The sequence below is a fragment of the Hydractinia symbiolongicarpus genome, chromosome 6 (assembly GCF_029227915.1).
Source record: "Hydractinia symbiolongicarpus strain clone_291-10 chromosome 6, HSymV2.1, whole genome shotgun sequence".
In the NCBI taxonomy this organism is placed as follows: Eukaryota; Metazoa; Cnidaria; class Hydrozoa; order Anthoathecata; family Hydractiniidae; genus Hydractinia; species Hydractinia symbiolongicarpus.
In genome coordinates this window covers 16,701,822-16,717,434 of record NC_079880.1, presented here as the reverse complement: position 1 = coordinate 16,717,434, position 15,613 = coordinate 16,701,822, and the positions used below count along the sequence as shown (strand labels likewise).

The 15,613-nt window shown below is 31.6% G+C and overlaps 1 protein-coding gene and 1 long non-coding RNA gene across 7 annotated transcripts in view; one reads left to right on the top strand and one right to left on the bottom strand.

The window, feature by feature from the left end:
- The window catches only part of LOC130647210 (phosphatidylserine synthase-like), a 55,211-nt gene that overhangs the window by 22,234 nt on the left and 17,364 nt on the right, over nt 1-15,613 (bottom strand). For 4 of the 5 annotated variants that reach the window (XR_008982817.1, XM_057452987.1, XM_057452984.1 and 1 more), the window contains exons 2-6: nt 10,736-10,830; nt 6,714-6,758; nt 6,393-6,511; nt 5,864-5,956; nt 5,579-5,728 (exon numbers count right to left, since the gene is read on the bottom strand). Coding sequence is in view for 4 of the 5 variants with exons in the window: in XM_057452987.1 (XP_057308970.1) it covers nt 5,579-5,728; nt 5,864-5,956; nt 6,393-6,511; nt 6,714-6,758; nt 10,736-10,830 (502 nt within the window). In the remaining variant the exon portion in view is untranslated. The remainder of the gene's footprint in view (nt 1-5,578; nt 5,729-5,863; nt 5,957-6,392; nt 6,512-6,713; nt 6,759-10,735; nt 10,831-15,613) is intronic. The other variant, XM_057452988.1, reaches the window with a different exon arrangement.
- On the top strand, nt 835-13,425 carry LOC130647211 (uncharacterized). 2 transcript variants are annotated; one of them, XR_008982818.1, is made up of 2 exons: nt 835-963; nt 12,602-13,425. It is a non-coding gene; the product is annotated as an uncharacterized LOC130647211 (long non-coding RNA). The 2 variants fall into 2 exon arrangements; XR_008982819.1 differs by lacking the exon at nt 12,602-13,425 and adding an exon at nt 1,200-1,356 and having other exon boundaries at nt 843-963.

The following is a 15,613-nucleotide window of genomic DNA, read 5'->3' as shown; positions in this document are numbered from 1 at the left end:
TATTGTCCCCCAAAATGTCTCAAAAGTAATCTAGGAAAAATAATACTTTCACTTCCTTGGAGCTAAAACTTTGATAATATTAGTATTCACCACCGGATACTCAATCTTTGTCATTCCGCAAAAGAACGTAACCACATATTGTATAAAAATACAGGCTGTCATGCTGTTTATCCATAGTTTTGAATTGCTATGCCAAGTTTATAATATATTTATGTATATACTCAAAATGCTAGCTATCTAGACAGATTCTCAGAGTAAAAATCAATGGAATCACCAAACCATCCGAGAATTATGTGGCATGCTAGCTACCTCGCTTGCTAGCTACCTTGGTAGGTATTTTACTCTCAACCAAATAAAAACCATCCGAGAATTAGTGAAAAGACGACAAAGATTTAACTAAACTTTAATGAAAAGCCTTTGCAGGCTAAAAGATTCGGTGTTTCGTCTTCTTGCACAAGTTCCAAATGTGAAATAAAATTGGCTGTCAAAATACATCAAAGGAAACGTTTAAACGGTTTAACCATCGCGCTTATCAGTTTTATCAATAATAAAAACCTGTATGGCTGTATGCTTAAAATTTTTTGTGAAGGTTGATAAAAAGCTGTTGAGAGCAGCATTTCCTACAACTTGGTTTCGTTCTGGCGTTAAATGCTATCGGAAGTTACGTGCTATAAATATTGTTATAAATTTCTATGTTATACTCCATCTTTGTTGTTATGAACGTTTCTCCTTAACAATTATATATTTTTTTCTGTGTAATTTCATAATAATTATTTTTCGAGATTGGAGTTTAAAGATGAATTGTTGAAACTGAGTTTTTAATGAATAAATAGTCTGAAAACTAATAAGTAATTATGTGAAAATATTTTTTTCAGGCTACTGCCACCTTGAGTGCTAGATGAATGTTTACAAAGGTTCATATATGCGTGCACATACTGACAGGATGAAAAGAAGGTGATAAAGGTAAGGAAAATTGGCTATTCATCTTTATTTTTAGATTTTAAGGAATATAAGGTTGAAAACAAACTGAAATTTCTTAACTATTATTTTCAGTTTTTACGAACCAATTTTAATAATTTTAGCATAAGTTGCTTTTTTTAAGTTGAATTCTTCAATCATTGTTGACATACATTGCCTGTGTGTATGGGATACATACATTTGTCACGCTGAAACTCGTCTATAAATTTTAAAAATTATAGTTTCAAAAATATGGCTTTACAGTTCAAATATGTGATGATCTACAGTTCATACCAAACAATTCCAGAGCATGGGTGAACAAATTCTTGTTTTAAATCTTGTAAGGAAGCGTCACGGTTGCTATTAAACAGACAAGAGATGCTTTAGTTTCTTTTAACAGGTAAACTTATCCATTTTGGTCGTTCCAGTTGTCCATATATAAAATCAAACTTAGATACCTACAGTTTTGTCCAATTAAACTGTTACCCTCTACCTATACTGGTTTTCCCTGTTGAGGGATTTACTTAAGTGTCTAACCTAATAGAATAAAATTAGCATAAAAAGCTTCCTGCAGAACCTACGTGACATTAACTAGCTAGAGCTATAAAAATTACAATGCAAATATTTTCTGAGGCAAGTTGCCAACATGTACGTTGACCCTATGTCACTATGAAATATACTGACTAAAGTTAGCTAGCTAGGTAGCTAACTTCTTTCATCTCTTTTGGTTGTTGTTGCCACTTGTGACAATTTCACACTATATCAGCAACCAGCCAAGTTAGCGATGCTAAGCAGAAATCATTAAAGAATCAGAAAGCTAGGCAGCTAAAAATAAAATGAAACAATATAGCTATAGATATTCAAAACTTTACCAGACTGACTTAAACAATATAGCTTTTTAGCTAGCCATGGTACTGGTCTGATTCGACAAAAGCCCGGACCATGGGTCTGAACTAATTGAAATAAATCTGCATCTTATTGATTCAATATACGGGATAATAATCCTTTCTTAACCCAAAATGGCTATAACGTTTTTATGAAATATTAAATTTATCAAGTCAAGTATTCAATTATTATGGTTCGTGACAACATTTCCGTTATGTTTATTTCATGAAATCTGTTGCATAAATTCGATACGTTATCGTATCGAATTTATGATCGGTTGAAAAAAGAAAATGCAGGCGGTTTCCAAAATGTTCAAAATGTATGAAAATATAAATAAAGAATCGAGTGTACACAAAAACACAACAAACTGACTTTGACAAAGTGAAGCTCAACACTCAATAAATATTGCAACACATACCTTGGACATATTATATGGTCAGAGAGAACAATTGATCATTTACACATCATGGTATATGGTATTAATACAATATAAACCGTTTTGTCTGTCTACACTGAGAAATATTACCTAAGGTCAAAAGTGTAGACTAAGCTTGCAAGGCCAATACGCTGACCAAGGGTAATATTTCTTGGAAGAGATAGATAAAATGGTTTATCATTGTATTTATTAACTGACCGCTATTTTGTTTGAGTTTGTAGAAACCAAGATTATTTTCTAAAGATTTACTTGTGACAAGAGTGTAAAAACTAGGTTTTGATAAAAAAAAAAAACGTTTGATTTAAATATAAAGATACATACAGATTTTTTTAAATGTTTTTTAAACCAAAGTTTATTCTTTCTCTTCAGAAGATTCTATCACACAAACTCAATGTCGCTTTGCTTGTTGATCATTGTGCTGTTGAATGTTTTGTGGATTTAAAATTATCAAATTTCTTTTTCTGGCAGAGATACTGGATTACTGTAACTTGATTCTTGAGTCTGTATAATATGTAGCTATGTTTTAGCAATTCTGTTATTTGTTTCCATTTATAGTTACTATTTTAGGTTCTACGAGGTTAAAAGTTATATCGTGCTGTATAAAGCCTGTAGTCAAGGCTTTTTAGCCAATCAGCGTTGCGGATTTAAAGTATAAGCCAGTTAAAAATAGCTATCAGTTAGTAATTAATGAATATACATCACATATACGAAAATTTATAATGCACATATGGGTCGTTGAATATTGCTACATATAGCAACTATACTTCCCCTTGTATTCCTACTTTACTGCTAATAATTTAATTACTACATCATTATTTTTACACATCTAGTCATTATTATAACCAACTACTTGATTAAATTAACCCATATGGTATTAAACAGTTATAAACAAGCAAAACTTCAATGGACCTACCTGGATTTAAAACACAAGAAAAAACTAACAATCCAGAACTCAGAAAAGTTCAAAAATCCCTACATTTGAACCATTTTGCCCATGAAACATATTTTAAGATTCTTTTTGCTCACTTTGCGCATAAATCAGGTATTTCTAAGCCGAAAATTTTTTTTTTTTAAAAACTAACTTTGTCACATTCGAGGGTATTGTTCTCTATCTTTGTGCATAAAATCAGAAAAAAAATAATGATTCAATTCTGAGAAAAGCTGGTACAGGGTGACCACTCTATTTTAGACATGAAAATCCAGGAGTTTTGCAGGAGATTTTAAGGAGTTTTTTCATTTTATTATTTATTATTTATTTATTTACAGGTGTCCTAATCAGGATTCATAAAACAATCCTGGTATCAATAAGGTTCCTGTACATACAAGTATATAATAAATAACGTTAAAATGATAAAAAAAATTATTATCTATAGACAAAAATGAAATATTCAAAAAGTAGAATAGGCGAATGTGCTGCAATAGATAGTTACGACACCACACTAAAAAGACATGAAGAGGAAAACAAAACTGATGGAAGGGCAATCTGAGTGCGCCGAGGTAATTAGGCGCAAAATTATTTTACAGGAGTATAAAATAAATCAATATTAAACTTCAGACTTTAGAATAGATCAATATTGAGAAATCAATATCTTCCTTAAATTTACAAAAACACAAATGTACATGTATATCTATAGGTTAAAAAAGAAAACAGCCTTCAAATGATACAGCGTTTTCTGGAAACGCACAAATCTAACTTTAGTTTTAAACCCACAGTACCAACCTTTGCATCCTTTACAAATCGAATTTAAAAACAATCTAAACAACAAGATAATCATAGTTCTTTATAATTCCTTTTCAAGATTTCATAACGCGTTTTCTAATGAGGATAGTGTTTCTTTCTTTGTCCGAACTGATACCCTGAACAAATTAGCCTTTGCTAGGAGAGTTATCTCATTATCTCTGTTTCTAGACTTTTGATACAAGACTCTACAGCACGCTTTTTCCCTTCACATCTGCAATCTCCTCCATTTTCAACTTCCTCTTTCTTTCCTTTTCATTGTTATTTACTTTTTTCTTCTGGATCTCTAAAGCAGAAGTATATCTACTGTGGGCCAGCTTGCAGCTTTTCAACAACTTGTTTGGTAATGGCATTTTTGTGATTGGTATTCCACTGTCATTGATATGATCATATACAACTCTTTGAGAAATGAGAGAGACTTCTTCCAGGTTTTCTGTCAGCAGCCCCTTGTTTACAGAAAAACCTTGCTCAACAGATGCTTGTCCATGTGACAAAACAAAGATAAGCTTGAAAACTTCGAAACAACATTTGTACTTTGGAACTCCATGCATCAATTCTTCAAAAAAGCTGCCGATCCTTCTTTCTGATTTAAATGCTAAGAACTTATCCTTCAACTCCTGGTTTGCTGACTGAATTAAAGTATCATACCCCTTCTTTGCCAAGTCGGACTTTTTGGATAACAGCCACTTACTTTCTTATAGTTTGTCAACCAGGCGTCCAAACAAAGTAATGCATCTCTTTTTGTTGGTATATAACCATGTGGTAGGGTACAATTGATGAAGCATTACAACAAATTAAATAGTTGAGCGGGCATCTTTCCTGCAACTTTTTCAGCAAAGTCACTAAAACCTGTTTACAATCTTTCATAAAAGATCTCTTCTTGTCGACTGGGACAGTTTTTGTTTTCAGCAAAGAGTTTGTGGCTGTTGGAAGTGCTTTTTACCTCCTGTATGACTGACTAATGCCAAACTCCCATATTTGAAATATCAAAACCTTTCGAGCAGTAACTGCAATATGCTCTTCATCTGTTAACCTTCTCTAACCATCCTGAAAACCTCTCATCTGCAAGCCAACTTTCGTTAAATACACACTTATCTTTCTTTTTAGACATAATTTTTACTATTATATAATAAATAATATAAACTATATTAGTTATCATACTAAAAAATATCTATGATATCAACACATACCCGAATAACCAAATTTATGAAAAAAGAAACTATAAAAATAAAATGACCAGTTATATAAACTGCAGATAATAATATGCAGTATATATAACTGGCTATATCATTTGAGTAATTCAATCTGCATGAAGGAAAGTAGTAGTAAATGTTCCCTTTCGAAATATGCCACAAGTACATCAGTATTATTAATTCTACACAGGAAAGTGATAATAACAAGTTGATTATATATTCTAATATTCAAGCTTTTAAAGTAAAATATTTTCAAAATTTACACTATCACAAGGTAATAAACAGCTCAACTTTTAATGAAAACAAACAGCTAAAAAACAAAACAAAACATTTTAGACAAATTTAAATTGAATACTGTAAAAATTGTACCTCTGTAAATTCCCACATGATGCTTAATAACCACAGCAGTCCAGCATGTCTTAACATTAAAGCCTTCACTGCCCATCCAAGAAAGTGGGCTACAACAAAAATATCTAAGCGAGACCACACAACTTGAAATGAGCAGTCCTCAGCATACACCTGCATGAAAATTAATGTTATTTTATACGTTTATTAACTATTATATTTCCAATACTGCAGCTTTCGAATTTCAGAAATATTTGCCTCAGCAAATGATTATCAAAGCAGTATTGTAATTTTAAGAATAAACTTCACCAGAAAAAAATGCGAAGATACTGGCAAAAGCACTGACAAGCCTTGGCAAGGACTTCGACAGGTTTTGGCATTTTTCTCAGCACTATCCAAATTCTAAAAATATACAAATCTAAGTCACGTTGAACATTGGGCAGATAAATTGCATAGCCAACACACACAGTAAATTCCCTTGTTTGTGTTTTTTGAAGTTGCATTTTATCACTAGCCACTAGTCACTCTGCTTTTTTTGAACTATGGACTGAACTATGTTATACCTTTGTCACAACATTCGCTACACAATCAGTCGAAAATAGAATACTCGTCAAAAGATTTATTTTTCTTTAGCAAAAGTAAATGTTATTGAATTATGTAACAATATCCAGTGGGCAATTAAGTTGATGCTTTGGCAATTCCTTTGCCAAAGTGAATCCCTTGTGATTGTTAACACTTAAGGAATTACTTCAGCAATTCTCAAAACTCGAAGGCAGCTATTGTGTTATGAAGCGGCAGTAAATTTAATAATGCTAGTTATGACTCCTAAAAATAATACCTCAGTGTCTGGTTTGGCATCTTTTAAACTAGGATCAAAATAGTGAAGCATGGCAATGATGTCCTTGTAACTTTGAAACAGTGCATATGTCAAACATAATGTATACACAATACTTGCTCCTAAAAGTATTAAACTTTTTAAATTTACTTAAATACAATTTATGGCCACCATAAATGATTGAATGAGGGTTCTTGAGGTACACCTCTATCTGTATGCAAATTCAAACTAATTCACACTGAGAAAAAGAAAAAAAGAGTATAACATAATTGAGCTTTAATCTTCCCTTCTTAAAGGCATTCTTTTATTTCACGAGTTACTTACCAAGCACCAATCGCCATACAGCAGGATGTGGTCGCACAAAGGGACCTATAATTGCAGTATTGATTTATAAAACTTTATATAGGATAATTCTTTATTTATAGAATTACTGTATATATTGGTTATCTATATTTGTTTAAAAACAAAAAATAATATTTCTCTGTTACTAGCTACAAAAAGGGAACTAAATAAATGAACAAGAAAAGGTGTCAGTTTAAACACACAATCCAATCTTATAAATCAAATTAAACATGGTCATAAAAATCTGCTGATGCAAGAAAAAGAAGTTGTACAGGAATATGAAATAGGTTTATCTAAAGCTAAACTTGACTGCTCTATACCAAATACAACATTATGAATATTTATTTTTTCCATTTCCATTTTTAAATTAAGTTCAACACATTGTGTTAACAGGACGGATATGATTAACCAACTATGTGTCTGTTCTACACATTCTTGCAATTAGCATTATTCCTTGGTCTACTAAAATTCGAGCTGATCATGTAAGATCATCATTATTCATCTCTTATTAATAGCCGTATTAAGTTTAAAATGGTTGTGAGTAGCTTTGTTTTGAGAAATTCCTGTAGAACCCAATTTTCAAGGAATTGGTTTTGCTTGCACATAGCTTAATTTCGGAATCACAGCAGCCCCCCACCCCCAAAAAAAAATCATGAAGGCCATTTTGGTTTTGAAGTACTGGTGTCAGGTTTGTAGGTCTCCTTTTGACCTTTTTTTTCTTTTAAACACTTTGTATCTATAGGAATATTTATTTTCTGTATATTTTCACATGATGAGATAATAAATCGTCACGTTTTCTAGTCATTTATAAATTTTAAACAAACCAATTAGAGATTTTTGCTACAAATGTAGATTTTAAGGCAGCATCCTGCTGAGAAGTGAGCAATAGCTAGCATTACTTATACCTATTACTTTAAAGTTTTTTTTTAGTTTGGTAAAAGAGGTTTTTATCCTAGCCAACTTTTTTTTATGTTGGAGCTGTGGCTAGCTAGCTAGTTCTTTAGCTGCCTCTGGCAATAAAGTGAAAGTAGCAAAATGCAGTTTGGCTACAAAAATTTTTAATCAATAATTCTTTATGCTAAATGCAGTTAGGTAGCTAATCTTTTATTACTGGCAAGAAAACTTACCCCACAAAATAAAATTGCTGAGTGATTATTTCAGCTGGACAGGGTAACAATAAAGTTTTTTGAGAAAAGGAAATTACCTCTATACGTCTGTGCAACACCGTTTAACTTTACTTAGCACTCAGCCTGATGTTAACAACAGACTGTTTTCTGTGTTTTTATTGAAGCTCTGATAAAGTTGTTTTTAAAAGTGTATTACGTCTGCACGGATGTGCAACAGGGTTTATCTGTACTAACCGCTCATCCAGTGTTAACAATGGACCATTTCCTGTGTTTTTTTTAAACAGGGGCTGCCATAAAGTTTTTTTGAAGTGGGTATTATGCCTATACGAATGTGAAACACGATTTAACTGTACTTAGCGATTAGCTTGGTGTCACAAGTAACATAAAATAATACTGACTGATTGTTTTTGCTACGACAGGATAACAACAGTTCATAAACTCTGTTTTTATACTAGCTATCATTGCAAGAAAGTTATATTTCAAAAAAATATATTACACCCGAAACATGATATATATGTTGTGTGCGTCTCAATCAATTCTGACATTCTGTATACCTGTACCAAAGCGCTTCACCTGGATGTATGGCACAGTTTACGGGTTGGTTAAGTGCTGTATTAAGGGATCCGGAGGTATAAAAAAATGTTGGGCTTATATTATAGACTTTAAAAAGTTGCTTAACAGGTCATTTTAAATTTTTTAAAAAGCTCTTTTCCTTCTCAAGATATTTACATTTAAAGAATTTCAGATTTAATTATGCTGCATAAATTATGATGACATATCTAAGTAATAGAAATTTTTGAATTTTTTGTCATCAGTAATTTTAGACCTGTTAAGGGATGTGCATTTAAACTTTATCAATGCATAGATATTATAAAGTTGAATTGAAACATAATTTTTTTGCCAAAAAGACACTAGTTTGCTCGTCCCAGGCCTCTTAATTTTCTGCTGACAACCCCATAACTAGGGATTTGCAACTTAGTTTGCAATAAAATTTTCTGGGTAAGCTTGTATAGGCCCTATATATTTACTCACAAAATTTGATTGCGAACCGACATGTAGAGTTATGGGGTCGTCAGCAAAAAATTAAGAGGCCTGGGACGACAAAGGAGTATTTGAAAATTATATTGCACATTTCGTGAGAACTGATTTGTTACGGAAAGACAGAAGGGTAATGATACATTACATAACTTTTTCACAAAGAAAATTTAGGAAAATTTGTAAAAGTAGCTAGCTAGGGACACAAAAAACGTTAAAAATATTTAATTACAAAATAAAAAAGAACCTAGCTAGCTACTAGTAGCCACCTATTCCACAAATTTCAAATATGGAAATATTAACCCTTAAATTTAGATATAAAAATATACAAAATTTTACAGAATTGTAAAGCAAAAATGTTCCAATTAGGTTTAAAGTTTACTATAAATGTTTACGAAGATATACAACAGTCATCTTCTTCATCTGAAGTCATGAATTACCTGAACATTGGTCCTGGATTGTTTAGCCAGTTAATTAGAATTTTGCACCATTTTGACTGCACCAGAAAATATTTTGCTAAAAGAGATACACGTTTTGCACCACTTAGTGGTGCAAAAGGTGAAGCCGGTACCAATCTGTTATTTATTGCCTTTGGCGGGTACGTTATGGCTGCTGTGCAATATCTATATTATAATGCCCGTATACGTCTGTCCGTCCGTCTGTCTGTCACGCAAAATGGTAGCTTAGCTACGAAGGGCGCACCCGTGGATTGTTTCCACAGGCTAACAACTAGTTTGTACAAAATAAAGATCACAGCACTCGTAGAATCGACTAAGAGTTAACATGTACATAATAGTTATCACCTTCGAATGAGCTTTCGGTAGCGTCAGAACTTTTGTTGTTATTGTTAACCTATTGTTAATAAAGATTTAAGTAAAATTTAATAAAGATTTAAGTATCTATTGTTTTTACTCACTTTACTTAAAAATATAAGATAAAAAAATGGCGATAGAAATGCTTTTTTAGATCGTGTTTTAAAAATTTAAGAACGAAATACGGCGATAGAAATGCTGTTTAGATCGCATTTTAAAAGTTTAGGAACGAAAAACGGCGATAGAAAAGCTTCGTTAGATTGCATTTTAAAAGTTTAAGAACGAAAAACCGCAATAGAAATGCTTTTAACCTGTTATGTTTGTTCATTTTTCTAAAATAATATATTTCAATAGCCTTTGTGATCTTTAACACTTTTAAACAATAACATGCATGTTACATGTGACAACAAAAGGATTCATCAAATCTTATTGTTCTGACTCGCACACGACTATAACAATGAAAGCAATTAAATTTGTGTGTAAACTAAAGATATGTGACGGTACTTTATGTAGACATGAGATTGTTACATGAGGTCGTAAAACTTGCGTACATGTAAAGTTACATTCAAGCGGTTCTGCACAACCAATGTTTTTTAACCAAACACTCACAGAGGTACACCTTAATTTTTTAGTAAAATTTTACTGGTGAAAATCTGCCCCTGTTTTGTGTTTAGATTTTTTTTACCCTTCTTGAAAATTCTTTATATTAAATGAAATACATCATCATATATGGAATTTATTTATCTTTTAGAATACAATATTTTTAAAAAATTAATTTTGTCATGATTTGAAGATATATTAGATATACTGAGTGACAAAAGGGGTTATACTGCATCCTTAAACCTATTTATGTTGTTGCAATTTTGATCATCTTAACAATGCACAGATATTATGCCATTGTTAGCAACTTACTGCATATTATTGTAACATAATAGGCCTGTGCAGTTAGATGTGCATACTCAAAAAACAGAGACTATATAGTGAAGATTCAGATGATATTTGTTAGGCAAGGTACACAAAATTGTCATACCATTTGGGCATATTAACAAACTCAACAACATGAATACCACAAAAACAGCAAGTGAGCCATGCCAGAAATTGTCATGTTGGTTTTGATCTGCATCTCTAAAAAAGAACATGTGCAACATTACCTATGTATTAATTTGCCTCTGTGTGTGTGTGACATCGTTTTTTAGAGACCATAATGCTAAAAGCATTAAATTTAACCTGCGTTCCAAACACAAAACACAAATAAAATTAGGGCAGTACTTTACAGACAGGACATAATATGTGAATATATAACAGACGTGTTTACTATATAGTTTTATATATATCTTTATAACAAAATACCTATAGTTGTACGCATCTTAATAAAAACACAGGTATATACATTCACAAACTGTATGCCATAATGCTATGGATTCTTAAATGAAGTGTTTGGCATAAATAATTGAAACTATCGATCCCTTAAAGTTATTCCACCCCATGCTAAGTATAAAAATCTTCATCTCAAAATTCTTAGCTTATCTAAGCCAAAAGACATTCTCCATAAAATTCATAAATAATCTTCAATTATCTGCAGATCTTCATCAACTTAATTTTCTTCCTCATTGTTGTTTTTACATTCAAGGCATTTGCATATGTTGCTCACAAGTGAAACCATTTTTCCAGCACTTCCACCTTTTATTGGAACAGCTTGACAAAGCTCAATCAATGCTAATAGTGCTGGTATAACATCAGTTGGAATTGCATGGTACTAATAACAAATCTTTATTTTCCTATCCATAATTTTAGTAGTGGTAAGGGAGTGTTCACATATTACGTAATTAATTTTTTGCCTAATCTCTACTTCCACCTCGCCCACGTAATCAGCCGTAATCATTTGGTCGACCCCCCTCCCAAAATTACGTCATCATCTACTTAACCCCCGCCATATTTGCACTTTTAAATATGACAAAATGATACAAATTCATATATACAAAATGATACAAATTTTGAATAAAGTAAATTGCTATACAAACTTGAAACGAACTTCAAATGAACTTTAAAAGTACCGGTGTAATTGCGCATAATTATTTCAATACGAAATTATAGAAACAAAAAAATAACAGGGTGACCACTAATAAAATGAGAACAAAAGTAAGGGTATTAAGGAGAATTAAGGAGACGAGTTGACATTTTTTAAGGATATTTTGCTGCGAACGAGAATAAAGAAATAAAAAAATAAGGATTATTAAGGAGAAAACAATTTTAGTTCTCTACCTTAAGGTTACATACTATGTTCTATGATAAGAAAATTATACATATTATACAAATATGCATTAAATTATGCCCTGAAAGATAGAAAATATAGGATTTCAGGCAACAGAGAAATATGTCTTATTTCACTGGTGATGAACAATCCATAAACACATTTCCAAAAAAGTTACAATCAGAAAAATTAAGAAATAAGGAGAAATCAAGGAGAATAGCTAAAATTTCAATTTTTTTTAAGTATATTTAAGTACTTTTAAGGAGATTTTTTAGGTTTTTAAGGAATTTAAGGAGGAGTGGTCACCCTGAATAAAAGTAAAATATACTATGTATTTTAATAGTTTCAACCAAACTTGCAAAACAGAGTTATTTTCAATTAAATTTAATTTCATCAAACATTTGTATTTCCTTTCCTTAAAATATCCAATATACTGAAATTAAATTGAACAGTTTTTTTTAAAAACTAGCTACTTCCATAGCATGTTTAAAAATTACAACGGTGATATCTATTGAATATACAACACAACCGGCTCCGCAGTTGAAGCTGATTTCTTGCATAGTATATATATTTTTTATTACTCCCTTTTCTAAAACTCCTAAGTTTGTTAATGTAGTTGAAATTGAATTTACTTATTATTTTTAGATAAAAATAAACAGCTAAGAAGGCCAAGCATGCACAAGAAATATCTGAAGACAAATACTCTATAGAACAAGGTTCTACTGAAGCTCACTTACTTTGCAGAGACAGTGTTATGTACACAAATGGGCTTTCTATTATGTACACAAATGGGCTTTCTATTATCGTTATGCACGTCAAAAAAAATTTGGGTATAACTGTTAGTCGCCAAACCATTCAAAGATTAATGCTTCCACCCCGAAAAAAAATACAGCAAATAAAAACTAAAAATGTCTGATAGAAGCACATGTTCCTCCAAAAAGAAATACAAAAAAATAAAAACACATGACAACTTTCATTTCACTTGTGCTCAAGTTCGCGTAGTCAACGAAATGGGATATCTTTGCAAATAAAACACACTTATGCTGTTCGTGAACAATAAAAATAAAGTTGATGTGGGTATTCCAGCAAACAGGAGAAAAACAAAAATACACACTTTTCAACAAAGCACCCAATTGTATAGATCATGACTTTTAAAATCCAAACTCAAAACTTGTGCCTGCTGGTTACCAAATACAGTACTGGAAACAGGACACCTAACATCGTGAGCGCGTATCATGTGCGACACGAACGATCCGCGATCCTATCGTGACCATCGCAATGGAAAAAATGTTACCAAAGAACTCCGCGATAGTCGCGATGTATAAAAAAATAACGATGCAATCGCGATCGTCACTATTAATCGTGATTGTTGCGATGGATTGTGAATAACATTAAAAATATTAAACAATAGATGGGTATTATCTTGTGTATTTTTTTTATACATTTAAAAATTCTTTTGCGTCTTGTAATATATTTTTATTGGAAATTGGATTTTAGAAATAAGGCGACCATAACGTAATTAGTTGTTCTACGGGCGAAGTCGATAGTAGCTTACAGTCAGCCAATTAAAAATAATTTTATCGAGAATGTATGGTCGGAACAACAACAACAAAAAATTAAAAAACAACAACGGAGGAGGGTGTTACGACAACCATTTTTTTCTATGTATTTTCGCATAACGCACGCAGTTTTTATTTTTTAGTTGCGAAGAAAAAATAATAAAAATTTGTTAGGTTGGATTCGTCTAAACAAGAAAGAAGCTTACGACGACAAAACTATTTTTGATTTAAAAAAACAACAAAAAATAATTATTTTTATTCAATGGCATTATTCTCTCATGACATTAAGTGTTATTATAATGTTTCAAGATGTATCATGACGGTCGCAATGTGGATCGCGAAAATCACGATGCATCATGAAAATCGACTCCACAATGGATCTCGACTTTCACAATGATAAAAAATTTACTATCGCGACATCATCGCGAATCGTGCGCACTGTACTAAAGGATCGAATGCACTTTGGTTCGTTATATCAAGGTGTTCACTATATCATAAATATAACTATATTATAACTATAATATAACTTTTGACAGGCTTGTCCAAATTGAATGAAACTTGTCCCACTTATAGTACATCATGACAGGAACAAAATGGCAGCAATAAATTTTTGCTAATGTTAGCACTTTTTCTGTGATGTCAACAAAAGCTTAAAAATTTTTGTAAGTTTCAAGTCCTCAGAATAATCCTAACGAAGTTATTATATTTTCCGATTCATAAGGATTTCATAGAGTTTCAGGGGTAGTTTCAAGTAATAGCCAATATCTAAGGCAGTGACAGGTACAGGACTTGTGTTTTTAAAATTGAGAATATGGAAAATTTTGGACAGATTCAATATTGCACTTGAAACCCCTTTAATCAATTTTAGACAGATCATTGATTCAGTCATCAGACCTTAAATGATTTCAGGATAAAAACAATATCTTTACTGACTTAAGCTGAGAATCATGAAATAGATGGTTCGGAAAGATGTTTTGAATAGATTGGCTATATTTGCACTGAAACAGCTTTTGGACAATTTTACATCATTATCTGGCCTCAGAATATAAAAAGATTGTTTTATAATCAGTTAAGATGGTTTCATTTTTGATACCAACTAAAACGATTTTTATCTGATGGAAATCGTTAGATTATCGTTTAAATTTGTATCATAAAACAAATTAAATGTGTCATATTTTATAACAGAGTAAGAAAAATGAAACTATTTGGAAACGATCTGAACTGATTTAATACAATTGTCAAAATATCAATTGTGATACAGGTGAAACAGGTGTAAATGATACGTATTGAAACAAATTGTGAAATTGAACTAAGTAAAACTGATTAAACCTTAAACATAAATAATTTTTTCGTAAAAGTCACCATACTTCGTTATGAAATAACAAGAACACGTTCCTTTAAAGCTTAAATATTGCGGTATTCTGTTAAAAAATTATGAAAACACGATGTTACGATACTTAATGTAGCAGTATTTTGTTCTAAATTAAAAAGAACACGTCTCTTTGAAACTTACATATCGTTGTATTTGGTTCTATAATTTTTAAAACACGATGCAACACACGCCGCATTTTGTTCTAAAATGTCAAGAAAGGAACCTTCAAAAGTTAAATTTCGCCGTAATTCGTCACTCGTAAATGTCGCTGTGCTTTCTTTTAAAACAATTAGGAAACGTCCCTACAAAGCTTAAATGTCACCGTAATTTATTTCATAATGACAAGAAAACGACCCTATTAAGCTTATATATCTATATATTAATACGCCTTGTGTGTGTGTGCGCACGGTGAGGCCATGTCACACAAATCACAGGTCACTTTCTTACGACGTGGCGTTACGCTAAAATTTACCAAGTTAAAGAAAACGCAAATCAGGGAGTTACTATATAAATATTTAATTCTCTTTTCTTATTTTTATAAAAAATAAAACTCTTTTTCCTTATTTATTAAAACTAATTTTTATTTTATTTTCAAATGGTTTTATTTGTTTTTTTGTTGTAAAAGCCCCGCTGGGTGTTTAAGATAGAATAATTTAATTTTACCCCCGGTTTACCATGTGCGCGCCATGTTTCACGGAAACAAAGTTTATTAACTGAAAAATGAAA